The 17022-nt window shown below is 41.5% G+C and overlaps 1 protein-coding gene across 1 annotated transcript in view; it reads right to left on the reverse strand.

Moving 5' to 3' along the window:
• Nucleotides 1-17022, reverse strand: part of MAD1L1 (mitotic arrest deficient 1 like 1) — a 229047-nt gene that overhangs the window by 155015 nt on the left and 57010 nt on the right. Inside the window, exon 11 of the mRNA XM_053470470.1 lies at nt 16383-16527. Within this exon, the coding sequence (XP_053326445.1) occupies nt 16383-16527 (145 nt within the window). The remainder of the gene's footprint in view (nt 1-16382; nt 16528-17022) is intronic.

Genomic DNA, 17022 nt, shown 5'->3' on the forward strand with positions numbered 1-17022 from the left:
GGAAGCGAGTAACCGTTTACCAAAATATACCACATGGAAAGGAATAGCGCTATTAACCAAACTTCTTAAACGTCAATATTTGTTACGTCTCAAAAACAGACCCCGTAGCCAACTTTATAGACCTCTCTACAAAGAACGTATTCTCCATTTAAATAAAGCTGCTTGGTTAACTTTGCTAAAACAGGCACCCTTGCATAAAATACATATTTATTAGTATTTATAGGAGCGTTCTGCTTCGACAATAATTGCTTCATTATGGACAGCGGTAGGAATCTTTGTGATGAACAGCCGTCTGCCCCGGAATACACAAGCAGGCTGATCGCTGGATTCACGGCTCATACCAAAGATGTACGGCGTGGATGACAAATTACAAAGAAGGACACACAGTCCTCCTCTGACTGCTCTATAATATATCACGGGCACAGAATCACCTACAGCTAATACCCTGCATCAGGGCTCTGCTTCAGTCATCTGTACGGATACGCTTTACCTAAATTCCCATGATCCTTTGCATGCATTTGGCTGACTTGATGGTGGGCATACCTGGGAATGCTCCGGAGTCTCAGAGCCAAGTGTTGCTTCCCTGAGTCACTTTCTCCAGGCAGAGGAGTGACATTTGTCAACGCCTACTAACGTCCTACTTCCCCGCCTACTGCCAGCCCATTTGAGGCGTTCTTAACCTACCCATGCCCCTGCACACAGCTAGCCGCTCCCCCTTACAAAGGCACTCCCCCACAACAGGAAGCTCCAGGTATGATAAGATGGGAGTTGTAGCTCAAGGTAGGGCATCTATGCTTTCATATTATACAACTTCTTATACAAGAAGACATCTGGACCCAAACTGCATATTTATTGGAAAAAGTTTTTAGGGGGCTATTCATTTTATTTATTTTTACATCTCTATAGACTAAGGGCATGTTGGGCACTCATGTTGTCTTTCAGACAAGGTGTGCAGTCTTCAGAAGGGCGAAAAGTACAAATATTGGGTGCGTGCTCTGAAAGCTACAAGATGTATATTATTATTATTATTATTATTATTAAACATGCTATTAAAAGTATTACATTTAAACAAAAGAAATAAAAAAAACTACTCAACCACCTTCAGAAAAAGTATTTGTTGTAGATTACACAGCTTTATTTTCAAATTGTTAAATTTATATATATAAAAAGATATAGATATGTATTATAAATGTAATAAATGCAATACATACTCAGCCAGTTTAATGTTTTGTTACAACTTTATATGTATGCATTTAAATTCACATACATTTATATACATTAAGATTCATATATGATTTAAATGCCATTGGTAACATCTCGGAATCATTTTGCTGTTTGCATCCGACATGTTCAAAAACCGCCTTCCTACACACGCACTTGTGTACGAGACCACTGACAATATTTCTCCCAGTGTGCGATCGTTTTCTACAACCACGAGGCTGGAAAAAACCCAAACGTTTTTAAACGAGTCTATTGCCAATCTCATGTCCTTAACAACGCCTCTTCGCAGTCACAGAATTCCTTAACACCCACCCTAATTGCCTCATAAAAGCCTCCACAATCAACGTGACTCTGTTAACGCAACGGGACACAACACAAAGCATGAGAGCTCAATTAGGCTAATTTAGGACTCGTCCACGATGCTGTATGAGTGCGGGTTCACGAAAGAGCCAGAGCGCCAGTCTGCCGGGTCAAACCGTCGGCGTGTAACGGGAAAGAGAACGCGCCACGCAACTGTGCTCTACGAGGAGCTTCTTCTACAAAAGGACCCAGCACCTGCAACAGCGCAACCGTCCTTCTAAACACATTGCTAGCAGGCTACGTTCTCCTCGTGCTGCTGCATAAATACGTGGAGTTCAGAGAAAACAAAATCATTCACGAGTTATAAAATACTTGAAAAAAAGGTAATCAACGCTGAGACTAAAAATCTAAAGTAAAAATCAAGCGACACTCCAGTGTCAATGACTGCTTTCCCAAAAATAACACATTCTAAAGTATTCTAAGTACTTTAATGTGTATTCTCTAAACCAGCCAAAATAGAGAAGAAGCTGCAGCTCCAGAGCTCCATTGGCTGAACACATCTCCCCCGGCCGGCATATAGCTGGGGGGGGGGAGTGGTAAATGTATATGGGGGATTCTGTAGACCACATGGACTTTTAAAGGGACCACTCAGCTATCACATGCATTAAAGTGCACACGATGGCTGGAGTGTCCCTTTAAGCTTCCAAACAAAGGCCTCGTGTTATTACATATGTTTAAAGAAACAAAAGAACGTGTTGTCATGCCAACTAAATAATTAGAAGTATTCCATGGCAGGGATTGGTTGGTTGTAAATCTCTCGTGTCAGGACTTGGTCAAGGATCAGACTGCCTGCTGCTCATCTGCTTTCTTGATGGCCAAAGATCTCCCCGGTTTAGTTAACAAAAATAAAAAAATGGCGGCTCCGGTTTGGAGATTAAATGGTTTAGGAACTTTAACGAGTCTGCCAAGAAAGCGCAAATGCCTCATTAAATATGATTTAAATACTTTTATAACGTTTGAATAAAAACGTCTACTGATTGTTTCAGCACCGCCAAATTCTTTTTTGCTGCTAAGGTTACCGAGATTTTCTTGCAGCCGGGTTCAGATATTACTATCCCTTTAAGTAGAAATATTATATATTAAAATGTGCGCGCACAAAGAGGACACAGAGGAGCGCTACTCGAGCAATTATTTTGAAACATTCGGCTCTTTCAGGCTACCAGCAGGGTAAGATTTTTGAGGTTCGATATTAAAAAGAACATGAAGTACTTAATACTATGGTCAAATTACCCGACTGTCACAGAGCAAAACATAACACTGGTAATAATGTCCCTCCACTGCGTTTCCAGAAGGATCTATACATACACTACACGGCAGACAGTATTGGGTTATTGAGTTTAGGGGCTTCAGCCGCACTCATTGCTAACAGGACTATAAAACCGAGCGCATGTCTGGCTCCAAAGACAAACACTGGCCATAAAATGGGTCATACTGAAGAGATCGGTGACTTGACTTGGTAACTAAGATAGTAGACTGGCGACGAGCTGTCTATACCACATATCTAGATTTCAGTAAGGCGTTCGTCACTGCCCCCATAGAAAACTTATAAATAAATTGCGTTCTTTGGGTTTGGATGTTGAAATAGTCGAATGGATGAGGCAATGGCAGGAGGTTGTAGTTAATGGGGTGTATTCAGAGGAAGGACTTGTTACTGGTAGGGTAGACCTTCTGAGTGGAACAACTCAGATGGTAAATAACTTAAGTAAATTGGAGGAATGGTCACAAGTGTGGCAGCTGTAGGTTAACGTTGATAAATGTAAAATAACGCACTTGGGACATAAAAAAAATCCCAAGGCAGAATATAGTATTGGGGACTCGGCAGTAAAGGTAAGTAGGCAATGCAATAAAACGTCGGAAAAACCAAGAGGGAGGAGGTTCTGCCACTTTACAGATCTCTGGTCAGACCGCACCAAGAGTACTTAAAACATGAAAGGATGAGAAATGCTAGAACAATAGGTCGTTCTAAAACTAGACGGTGAGAGGCTTACAGGCGACGTAACACATTCCACCTTATCGAGATGGAACAGAGTCCCAACAGAAGTGGTAGAGGCTAATACTGTGAGGAAATTTAAACATGCATAGGATAGGAAAAAAAGCTATCCTGACTCAGGGACAGTAACAAGGTTTTAGTCCTTTAGGAAAAAATGGGAAAATAGATACACCAATTGGTTCTCATCCGTCCTCAACTTCGATGTCTCCGTTAATTTTACCATAGAAACCAATCCTCGCGCATGTACCTGCTGACATAGATTAAGTTTGTGTATCGGTAGAGAATACGCAAAAAAGATGATATCTGCCAAGGCCAAATTCAGAAAAACACAAAAGAAAGGAGAAAGTAAACAGATGATACGTTTCAAATACGTAATGACATGAAGAAGGCCTACATTCCAGTAAAGACCCGGTGGAACAACATATTATCGGACTAATGATTCATGATCTTTACACTGGAAGCGGCTCAGTAAAATTAAACATACTGAAAAAAATTTATTATTACTAAAAACTGGTTTGGGTTAAATCTGTACAGTTCAAGGATAGGATTACGGGTTTACATGATGTGTGACGCCTTCTGGACGGCTAATACAATCACATAGGAACATAGAGCGTCACGGCACTCGACCCATCAAGGCTGCCTGTTTTTCCGGACCTAAAGACTTAGACCTCAAGCGAGTGGTTGGTCTCGTCTTAGATTCCGGATGACCTCCTGTCTTTCCTATGCAGACAAATTCTTCATTGTATCGCTCCTCAAAGTAAAACTTCCATAAATTCCATCTTAAGCCTCTGGCCGTCTAGTTTTAGATAATGACCATACGCAGCAGCGGAGTCGCCAACACTGCAAAGGAAAGGTTGATGACGAACGCTTACACCCAGGGTCAGCTATCTGCAGAGAGTTTTTAGAGAAGAATTAGTAGACCCCTTGCTTAGAGAATACGTTTTTGGAAGCACCTCTGATGTTTTATACTCCCCTTCCGATTATGTTTGAAGAGCCGCTGCCCTTACCGTACACTCTCTGTACTCTTACACCAATTGCAAAGCACTAACTACACCTGTGGGCGCATTTTATCTAGCAGCGTTATATCCTTTGGACCTGCGATAATAGCCACCGGGTCCTGCAGGACAAAGTTATACGACGGCTGTATAGGAATAAAGGAGAATTGCTGTAATTGTCTAAAAGGGTACAGCAGACTTCCAACCGGAAGAGTTTTGCTTAATAAGCCTTAAAGAGTTCTGGTGGAGGCCGTTACAACTAATTGCTTGACCGCGTACATTTTGCCCTGGGAAGGGGGAGAAAGAAAAAAAAAGCTTGCTACGCATTTGGACAGGCTGCTTTCCAAATACAAATTGGTGCCGGCGGGTGGGAAGACTTTAAAAGACGCAAATGGTATCTAAACGGCTCAAGCAAAAATTTACTCCATCTCAAACTGTGCGTAAGTATTGCAACCCGGCACTTCTGTTCCGAGAACAGCAGAATCTAAAAGCCTAAAAAAGACTTAAGTAGGCGCCGAGAATACATGAAAGTTTACTTAGAAAGCAAGAAATAATGTAAGAAACAATACCGCCGGTAATAACGAACAGATTGATCGCGAATATTTGTCTCTTGGTGTTTAATATAATCTGTTCGGTGGCATGCTCAAAAGCAGTTTCCTTTCATTCTAACTACCGGCAGCTTCAGTTTGCTCCAAATTATTCTTAAAGTTACTTTTATTTTGTGATCAGCATAGACCCGGTTTTTGGAAGCGTTATTGCCGCAGTGGCAGGTACCAGGACAGGCTGGATTGTCTGTGTAGGGACAGGTTCTTGCCCAGGACCAGGCATGGGGAATGCAGGTTCCGGGACGTCTGCTTGGAGATGGTCATCTGCTGCAGCCTTGGTCTTTTTCTGAGACGCCGACATAGAATTGGTAGGAACTGGCAGACAAAAATGGAGTCAGGCTAGCCAAGGTCATACACCGAGGGGAACGCTACCCAAGCAAAATCCAAAATGAATAACCAGAGTCCATGCCAAAGGTCCAAGTCCAAATAACCACAATCATCCAATGAGGTGCAAAAGAACTAAAGAGGATCTGAGTCCAAAGCCAGGGGTCAAAACCAAAGAAATATGCTGTGCAAACACGCAGGGCCCTCAATACGGCAGGGCCAGAGAATACAACGCTCCAGCAAAGGAGTTATAAAAGGTCCTTCGTTATCTGAAGAGCCGCAGGTGTCACCGGAACTCGAGAGAAAACCTGACGGGGATGTGGTGGACAGGACAGGAATCCCAGCGACCACCGCGCCTCCTGGTGGCAACGCTAGTAGGTGAAGGGTCTCTAATGCTCAGGGTCGCTGGTTCTGGTCAATTACTAGGACTTGTGCTTCACAGCCCACCTTTCGGTAGTATTTCTGGAGTACTGAGCATGCGCATGTGACACGGTGCTTACTTCACAGGCACTGGGGGCACACGTTTCAGTTCTCCCTATGGATCTTTCCCAAGCTGCCGGGCTTAGGACAGACCCCCCATTAGCTTTCACAACAAGAGGGGCTAGGAGGAAAAATAAAATAACAATTAAATAACTAAGACTATTACTTATCTAGTTCAATAAGCCTATAAATCCCATTGCACAAAGGGTTAAACACAATATTTTCAGTTGCAGACAAGTCATTGTTACCTCCTAAAAATCCAGTCCAATTCTTTTTTTTTTTTTTTTGGCAATGCCGCAAACGCAATTGCTAATTCTTTTCTCGGGTAACCAGCGTTACGGTGACTACAGCTTCCAGATCCCGCGGCAAGTCAAGCAGAAATATCCCATTTCCAGCGGCTCATTTGAGCTTTCTTTTCAATCAGTTCACCATGGCGCGGCTCGGAATCTGTCTGGCGAGATAAGACTAAATGCCTACTTGGGCAAAAGTTTATTAAAAATTAAAATTTGACTAAGAATGAAAATGCCTTCATTACATATTTCCTTTCATATGAAATATTAAATAGCAACATCAATAAAAGTAGGAAAAAAACAGGTTTCACGTTATAAAGTCTGTAAATAACGTCTGCAGCAAAACAAAGGCAGGATTATGAAAAGCCTTTTAATCTTTTTGCCCCAAAGAACTTAAAACTACGTAGGCTAAACTAGTAAAGACAAAGAAACAATACTACTAATTAACATCATCCTTTTTTTGCCTCATTTTATTTTTCTTTTCTTTTTTTATTATTTATTTTATTGTGAATACAACGAACAGGTTGGGATAAGAGTAGGTAGATAGGTTGCCGGTGAACTTGCGCTGCCATACTCCCTCCACAATCTCACAGGAATTGGGGTAGGTACGGAATATTCAATTTTTATTTATTTTTTTATTATTCTTTTTATTGTTTCTGTTAAAGTTAGTTAACAGAGCTTCTTGCTCACTTCTTATCCCAAATACTATTACAGAAAAATGGACAACACGAGCCAATAAAATGTTTTTTTGTTTTTTTTAGAAAAGTATTTTTAAGCTCTCCTGAAATTTTGAGAAAGCAGCTTGCATCTTCTAAATTACAGGCTACTTCCTCGGACCTCCCATTGACGTTCTGCGATGTAGCGATTTATGTAAAAAAAAATACTTAACCCTTTTAAAGCAACATACAGAGAGCGCTTTATTACTCTGATTTCCTAGGAAAGGCTTGATAAGAAAAACGCGTCATAACCCATCATTCACTATTTAGAAATAAACCAAATCCGATAAAATGGGTTGGAACTCAAAGTAACGTTTCGAGAGCCACTGGCACACCATGGATACAAAGCAATCTGGTAAAAAGAATGTAGCGCAGGGGACTGACGAACGATAAGTGCCTTGAAGTACAGCAGCAGGAGGCATGGGGAGGTTTAGAAGAAAGTCTGAAAAATATCATTAATTACAAAATGTTGGCACATAGCAACTAGGTGTCATTCCGAGTCTGTCGGGAGAAGATAAAGTCAAGGGGTTACATGAGAACAGACAATATGCAGTTGTTGGAGTTTTAAGGCTCTTATTTTCGGCTCCGGCAAGCTATTGAAAAAAGGTGATGGAATTCAATCAGGCACCACTCTCTGCATTTCACATCTCCTTCGGAAAACATATTGTCATATGCTGGTGATGGATAGAAATGTCTGACAAACTGTCCAGTTCACCTAACATTATAGCTATAGAATCCTGATAAGTATCAACAGAACGAAATTGGATCCAACACTGGTACAATTAAGGTCTGACAAGGCGGCCTTCCCCTCCGTGGGTCCATTATCCTGACTACATGACAATCGCAAGGGCGGCTCAGGAACAGAGGAGAACAAAGACTCCAACAGAGCGGTGATCTTGAAGTTGAGTAGAACTTTGTTGGCAGCTATAAAATAACCCAAATATTGTTGAATGGGGGGGCATGAAATCATGATGGTGCCTCAGGAAGAGATGAGATGAAACATACCAATTGTGTCATGGTCTTGAATAAAACTATGTTGCCAGTTGGTGACTCCCAACACTACTTAACATGTACTCAAAATATAGAGTGTCTTCAAACAAATAGGCACTTTCTTCTCATGGAAAGACTCAGGGAAGCCGGTGGGATCCATTTGTTTTTCTTTCAGGTCTTTGCCGAAGCACGGTCCAACGGAATCGTCTTCCAATGAGACCCAACACAACTGCACTGAATAGCAAAGTTCACATTAAACTTGAGATTCCCCTTGGATTGATCTAAATCCAAGGTCATGGGGGTTGAATAGAGTCTTGGTAAATTGCATTGAGCTTCAAGTTAGTGAATACAAAAAGATCAACGTTAAAAACTGGATTTCAAACTTCATAACGATCCCTTTGATATCGAACCTGGGCTTAGTGTATGGTCAGTGATCGTGAGAACTTAAAAGAATCTCCTTGTATCACAAGGAAACCATTTGGAGTCACCAGTTGTTAAAGTCTGCTTAATAATCTATCCACTGTTCTGTCTGATGGCATTCCTGTCTACACCGTATGTAGGAGATACTACAGGTCAATGAATTATCAGCATAATACACTAATTCCACCATTATCCCAGTAAAGTGAATACAGATGAAATTACTGAGCCAAAGGTCCGGGAGATGAGGATTATAAAAATTACAAAGGAGATTTATGCCAACGGCTAAAACACCTACACAGAATTTAAGGAATATTAGCACCGGAACGACTCAGAACATCGAATTCGGCAACGCCACGTTTCAGCAAATCTGATGACATAACGTTTGTGATAAGTGCATTCTTTGAATGATAATGCTAATAATGGCCAAGATCTAACTTGCGGTAAAGATGTACCAAGAACATTTCGACGCAGACCAGAATGCCAATGAAAGTTGTACAAAAGCAATGCAGGGGCGAAGCCTTAAAAAATGAACTCAAAACAAATATATTCAGGTATATAATATGCAGCGCGCACAGCTTAATTAAAAGCAAATGCCATTGCAAATAGGCATAAGATGCCCATATGTTGCTCGCACGCGCCTTAATTACCATTTCATTTTAATGGCGTGGGGTGGCAGCCGCACACAGGCGTGCAATGGCTTTCTAGCCTTGTTACGGTCCTGCTGCAAAACTGACAAACTCTCAACGACGTGAAAGACTTAAAGGTATGATTTACGAAGGTCCCTCGGGGGTAACAAAAGCAAGATTGCTTTCGAGCAGTCATTTAGGTTGACGGCAATTAATGTTGAACAACAATGACAATTAATACCGCATCGGAACAGATTATATGTGGCAATGTTTGCTGAACGAGTATCGCACTTAAATGCTAAATTAAAACTAATGTGCACGTCAAACGAGGGTCCTCTAAGGCACGATCGGTAAATATTCACTCTGCAGACGCAGCTCATTAACATAAGAAATACAAAGTTTCGCACAACTCTCAGTCCCTCATTGGGTTAATGGGAAGCATTTATATATTTATGTGATTAGTGTGGAATTTTTTGCCACAATAAACAGGGTTTTGTGTTAATGTCATAAAAGTATCATGCTTTTGAAGAAGCTTGAAGGTGACTGTGCCACAGAGGACCACCAGGTCCCCAATCTTCTTCTTCCTTTGGGACCGCACTCACCTAAGGACAAAAGACCAAGGTAAGGCGGGATCCTCTTGGTCTTCTTCCGAAGAAGGGGATCGCTGGAGTGTTCAAAGCCACGTCTTTAGGGACCACGTCCCACCGTGGAATTTCTAGCTCATGCAAGTATGTGAATAAACCAGGCCGGTCAAACTAAGTGCTTGAGTGTATCCCTCACCCAAGCACCAGAGTGACCAGATATGAGGTCTTCCATGAAGCTCCTTAGGTTTCTATGCGTCGACAGTTTTCCCTGTCTTACAGGTCCTTACCGGTGTCAACTTATCTGTCTGGAACTTTATCAGACTTTATGAAGGCAACAAAGCAACATGGGTTACTCATAATTCTCTTGTGAGATGGCGTAGGGTTTAGCTCAATGTAAGACGCCCAAACTGTGGACGATCGCAGGACGTCATGCTGCTCACACACCGGGGTAGTAACTCCTTGAAGGAAAGCGTTTACACGGAGCTACTTCAGGAACGATTACACTTGAACTTTCAAATCAGAGAAGTCTCTATACGGACAGCGACATATTACTCCAAAGAACACCTACTGGGGCCTTATACAGAAAACCGGCAGACTGAATAATGACTAAAATATATTTTCACAATTAACATCTCTCTCTCTTTGGCCTGCTTTGCCTTTACTACATGCATCAGCAAGCAAAACTGAATGGAAGATAAATATCGTCACTTCTCTGTCATTAACAGGCCTTTTAGCTTATTACAGAATGGACCAAGATGTGATCTGCATGCCTGGAATTTGCATAGATTCAAAGGGTCCAACTTTGTGAGGGGTAATTCCACTTTCTGGCCCTAAAGCCACCGTTTTGGGTCCTTACGTTTTGTCTAGTACTGAAGGAGTTACCCTGAAACTATAAGCAGTTTACATACATTATCCTTTCCAGACACTTACATAAAGCCTATCTTAATAAACATCTTCCCATCAGAAAAATAGACATTTTTGTTTTGATTTCATTACATTTCCTGAAATTGCTTTTTCTCGATGCTGTTTTCTCACACATTCTCTGCGCTCACCGCCAAGGTCCCCGTTGATGCGCGTTTATTCCCGACAAGGTCATCTCGCTAATAATTTCGCAAAAAGGTCATTTCCCCTCCCGATACACAAAAATCTGAGCTCGGAAACACGACACAAAATAATGTCAGCTCGCAAAGGTAAGCTGCAAAGGGCGATATACGCGACACCGAGACGCGTCGTTCACATCCCTCCCAGGAATCTGTTCACCATTAACATATTTGGCTGGGTTCCACCAACAAGTTCACGCCGGAGATTATTTTTCTATAATTATAACAAATTTGGACATATTATTTATAAATGATCTCACCTGAAGAATGGACCTCTATCTAAATATGCACGGGACAGGCACATGGCTCCTTTATTTAGCTTTAAATAAAATAAAAAAAATAAAAAACATTTTTCAAAGCGTTACCAACCCAGGTGGCTAAGAAACTGCTCCACCGAAATGCGTGTTGGCGGCCGACCATTTTTAACGGCATCTTTCACGTTTAAAGCCCTGTGATGACCTTGTATCTGCAGTAGGTGTTTTTTTACTTGACTTTTTAAATCTCACCTCATAACCAGGACACGCTCCGTCGTGCCTCCGTCACCTAGCGTGACCTGCTTAGAGACATGATAAATGTGAATAACGCAACATATCTCTACAACACCTAAGGCCAAGAGAAGGAATAATGCAGATCATAAGTGGGAAGCTGGAGGCCACTCAGAAAGTGCAGCGCCAGACAGGTACGAGAGCCACCCCCGCAGGGGACAGGACTACCTGTGCGCAGGCAGGGTAGGCGACTGAAGCCAAAAGGCCAGGGAGAGGCAAGAACACGGCCATTAAACATTGCACTAGAGACCAAACAAACAGCTGTCGTACCTAAAGGTTTCTATGCAACCCAAACAACTCTCGGGAATGATCTCAGTGTTCCACCAATATACACAAATGTCTGGCTGAGGACTATGGGAGTAGTAGTCGACACTAGTCAGAATAACACCTAATTTAAATTGTATGCCATGCAAGACATTATAATGGGAAGTCTCAGGGCTTGACCTGGAGTCTCCGGGGGGAGCACCAATACGTTCAATAAGTTCAATGAACGGATCATCTCACCTTTTCACCAAAGCTTTGCAAGCGTCCTCTACCTGTAACGGACGGAGTTAAACAACCTACAATACCCAAGACAATCACGGAAAAGCGATTCAAGAGACGGCGGTTTCCATTTGTCTAATTTAGCTATGATAGTTTAATTATCGTCTTGGTTAACATCAGAGACAATGCCATTGAATGCACAGTTAAGGGGCTTCTGTCTTGATTGCATCGGTAACACAGAAAGGCCGCGCGATTGAGATTGCAGTGAGCCGCGTAAGACGTCCTCGGGAAAGCAAACAAACCCGCGGCGACGCATGTTCAGACGTTTAAAAAAATATATATATTGTGCCATTCTTTAAAATATAACATTTTCAGGCAGCTGCATATTAGTCTCAGTCCAATCTATTAGACAAACACTCTGAATCCTCCGCGTACCATGGGAAATAGAATGGCTCGGTCTGAACCACCCAGCCGGACACTCTGACTAATGAAAGCCTATGGAGGAACGGACTTCATTAGCATTGCCATAAAGCATCAGCTTAGTGTGGTGTTTGAGCCGGGAAAGCCACCCAAAACATGACATGACTGACAGCAACGGCGGCCTCCAGATCTGCAGATAAAGGGAGTTCTTTGGAATAAAATAAGATAAAACCAGGTTTGTGTCAATGTCGCCCAAAATTACCGTATATCTCTGAGATGGGCAAAGGCGCAAATGCATATTGGGAAATCTGCAGAATCCTCCCATATAATTGCTACCGGGGGCCACACATTATTTAGTCCTTTGATGATCAAGAGAGCACAGGAAAAATAAGTACTTTTTATAAGGAGACACTTTCCTTAAAACATGCACATAATTTTGTGTCAATGTCACATTTTCACAAAGAAATATATACGCAGCTATTCCCATATACATCTGCATGTAATCATCAGGTGACAGCACCCTAATTATATTTAAACACCATTATTCCCCGGATGACATGTTTTCCCATTTGAGTTCTAAGCTAAAGAGGTCACGTTTCATTAGCGGAAAATGAGGGACTATCGCAAATTAGTAAAAGTGTCGCTTTGAAAATGTCATCCTAAAAAGGAATAGCAAAAAAAAAATGAATATTAGCCATGAGAAATACTCCCCGTGAGATTACCTTTAACCCTTTACATCTCCATTGACAAAGCAGTCCGATCCTGTCCACAGGGGCCGAAATGTGAGATAAATTCGATCCGCGCCAGAAAACCAACAACCCCAGACATATGTTTCTGCCGACATGGTCCTCATTAGCGGAGTGAGGTTGGTATCCCTCTAGGCACAGGTGAGCGAGGGGGTCGATGCGTGGGGGTCGATGCGTGGACTCACCTTTACACTTGGGGTGGACTTTAACGCATATGACAGCCGCTCGGTCCCTGCGGATTTACGGGATTCTGCGGGATTCCCTATAAACATTTGCCCATCCCCCGTCCCCCATTTATTTGCAATGAAGGAGTTTGTTCGGCGAATATTCTCTCTCCGTATGTTAAATACTTACATCCGGTAAGCTCCCGCGCTGTCTCGGCTGCAGGTGGGGGTCCATGCCCATGAAATACCAATATTAACCCCTTCACAACAAAGCCCGTACATGTACGGGCTCAAAGTGCATTGTCATTTATGGTTTTAAGGGGCACCAATGTCCTTAAGGGGTTAATTTCAAAGGAAGCACTTTCTTGTCACCGATTAGCTGGTTCAGCCAGCCTAAAGTGGTGCGAAAACTGGACATTGCGCTGCAGCTTCTCCCTAACGTAAATACACGTATTTCCTTTTCTTTTCTTCATACATGTTAAATAATGTATATTTGGTCTGGAATACCTAAATATCAATAAAAAAAAATAAAAATGATAAAAAGAAACTTTACACTTCTCCTGTAGACTCTCCCATAAAGTGGTTTTATCTCCTCAATGAAGTGAGGATATCAATAGGAATAGAAAGAAATTCCATTCAGATTTTTTTTTCTAGCGCAAAAGAAAAACTAAATGAAGACATCACGGGGAGGAATTCTAATTCCACACTTGTTGAAAGTTGCCACAGAGTATTAACTCCGAGGTCAGCCGTGATGTATAATGATCCGAGATTCTTATTACTGTAAAAAAATTGCTTTTGTAAACCGACGATTCCGCCTGTCAGGAAGGGGAAAAAAAAACCCTGAATATTACGAATATTATAAATGTGAGAGGGCTCGGTGCCTTGATAAAAATATGTTTTTCTCACACCGGCGTGTAAATGTACAAAGGATTAAAAAAAAAAATCTGTGCTAATATATAAAGACGTCTATCAAAAGTTTAGGATTAAATTGTAATACTTACGGTGTATATGATGGGCATTTCCAATGAAAAAAATGAATAAAATCTGTCCTTTTGGAAGAAAATATTAAAAATAAAAAATACTAAAATAAAAAAAAAAAAATATATATATATATATATATACATATATATATATATATATATATATATATATATATATATATATATACACACACTCACTTATTTTTTATGCTTTTGAAAATAATTTATATTTGTGCATTAAACTGATTAATTATGGGATCTTAACCCTTATATTCTGCCACGTTTGCGTCTGTTGCCTTATTTAAAGACGGAACACCAGAGCATTTAAAGATCCGAGGTATGAATAACGGTCGATCCGCCTGACATTCAGAAAACACGATAATAAGTGAACGGCTTCTCCCGGGGAGCTCTGCTCTCATAGGCCACAGCAAGTCACCTATATGATTAGTATTGATTGTTTTAGAGACACCTCGGCAGCATAATCGTTTCAAACAATCAGTCGACTTAAATCAATGCTCGCCTGACTCACCCCGCTGGAAAACATCATCATTCCATCTCAGAGTTACGAGACGGAGTTCTGCCTGATTAACGGTTCAAATACTGCGCTAAAAACTCCTCTAGAAGAAAAATATGCAAGTATAGGGGGAAAGCCGATTTTGTATATATCTGTACCAGAGAAAACAGGCAATTCTGGGATCCAAAGGAGGCAGGGGGCAGGCAAGGGTTAGGAATGGAGTTGGAATTTGGATGTTGCACTATAGGATTGTTTTCATATGCACTCCTCTTCAACATCTCGCCCTGAGCTCCCCGTTTTCCCCGAAAGTGTGGAGATTATATTCGTTTGCCCCTTTATGTTACTTAATCCCACCTAGTTCTGTGTGTATAAATAAGAGCATGCTGCTCAATAAACTTTAGTCTTATTTTTACCCTTCATTAAGCTTCAATTTTAATTTTAATACTTATTCACTATTCTACACGCCTGCTTTTTGAGAACAGATGGGAATATGGGTTGCTTGCGGAGATCAGAGGATCCCCCCTGAGTGAGCGAGAGAGCTCTGTATAATTGTTGTCTCCCGTTCCTTGGTATGCTACGGAACAACTCCCCATCCTGCCCGGCTCCGGGGCTGCCCCCTCCCCCATGCGATACCCAAAGCATTATGGGAACAGCCCATGTACCCCAAACATACTCAACTTCCAAAGGTAGACATCACATCGGAGAGACGTGCAGCCAGCTTACCCAGCGGCTCTATAAAGAAGCCGCTGATTATATAATTAACCTCTACCTTAGGTTGTATATCCCTGCAAAGCAGAACTTCTTTTATGATGCGATCTGTCTTCAATTTGATAGAAAAGACAACAGGAGATCATGTAAATCTGGTTCATTTCAATTATTTCTCTCTCTGCTTGTTTCTGAGCCCTGATATGACACCGTACTGCAATATAACAAGCAATTTCACTTCTCATTTCCATACACAAGCGGCCAGGCAGTTTATAACGTCCCTACAGCACTAGGGGGGAAAAGTTAAGATCTTAAAGTGTTTTCTGAGTCTAGGGAGGAAGATTGTTCTTCTGTCTCTCTCCCCTTTTGACAGACGCTAATCAATAGACTCCTTCTCCAATGGGGCTTTTAAGGATCACGATTTATTGCAAACATCTGAGATATTAAACTAGATGAAGATTCTCAAATACGCCGCATACATCCGACCAGATCCCGCCCGTGAGGATTGAGCGGTTTGGGCGAAACTGACTGCGATTCAGTAATCTGAACTCTAGAATACATTATTCCTCTCTTAAATTTGAAGAACAGGGGCAAGCATCACAAAAACGGCTGTAAGTTGAGAGCAGAGCCATCTTTATGATGTATTACCTGGTACACATCACGCAATACCAGCGGGTTGAGAGGCAAAATGCATGCAGCCAATGGGAGCTGGAACTTCTGGCCAGCTGACTAATCATGGAATCTTAATGTAGAATATTATAGTAATATATATATATATATATATATATATATATATATATATATATATATATATATATATATATATATATATATATATATATACCCTCTATTATAAAGGGCCAACAATGGCGGGTTCCTCCTGGAAGAAGAGCCCCGTAAAATGCATAATTCAATGGGAGAGAAGAAATCTCCCTGATTTAATTTTACATTATACAGGGCCAGCCAAGCTCTTCCTAGGGTTTAGCCAAGGCGCTAAAACACAACTGACAACTGTCCATTTAGTGAATAAACCCCGTTGCATCTTTTGAATAAGAAACAAAAATGCAATATTAATTCGGTCAGCAAAGACTCAAAAAACAGCGTTGGAGGATAGAATCTGTTACCTTACTGAGCAGAAGCACGCGTTTCTGGAGACGTCTGACCAGGGCCTCCTGCTGCTCCCGTCTTTTCTTCTCTTCGAGGAAGTTACTCTGGACTTTTAGAAGTTCTTCCTGTAGGTTCTGCCGTGCCGTTTCCAACATCTGTGCGCTGGAAAAGCAGAAATACATTTAAAGCAGCTTTCTCCTAGACGCCAACATTCTGGGCCTGAATAAAGGAGCATTGGGTGGATCAAAGGGGTTTTCAAAAATTAAATAAAAAAAGACAGTTAATATAACAAGTAAAAGGGTAGTCACTCCTGAGGACCAGAATCCAACCAGACTTTATACCTCCCTCTTTCCTTTTACCACCAGGATTGTTTACCTCCAAGCGATGTGCAAAATGATTGCCTAAAAGTCCTCGTCGGACTGGATCTAGAAACATGAAATCGGGCTTCTCTTAGAGCGTTCTGGAACCAAGAACATTTTAGTCGAAAGCTCAAGCTTCTTCTATGAGTGGAGATCATAAATGTTCTGCTTTCAAACTCCAGAGCGGCTTACTGGACTAGACTTGTTTTACAATCTTTCAGCTTAAGAACTAATGGAAAAAAGACTATTTCCTCCTGTGAGAATGTCGATACTCCAAAAGGAGGGAGGATTCCAAGTC

The sequence above is a fragment of the Spea bombifrons genome, chromosome 7, assembly GCF_027358695.1.
Source record: "Spea bombifrons isolate aSpeBom1 chromosome 7, aSpeBom1.2.pri, whole genome shotgun sequence".
Lineage (NCBI taxonomy): Eukaryota > Metazoa > Chordata > Amphibia > Anura > Pelobatidae > Spea > Spea bombifrons.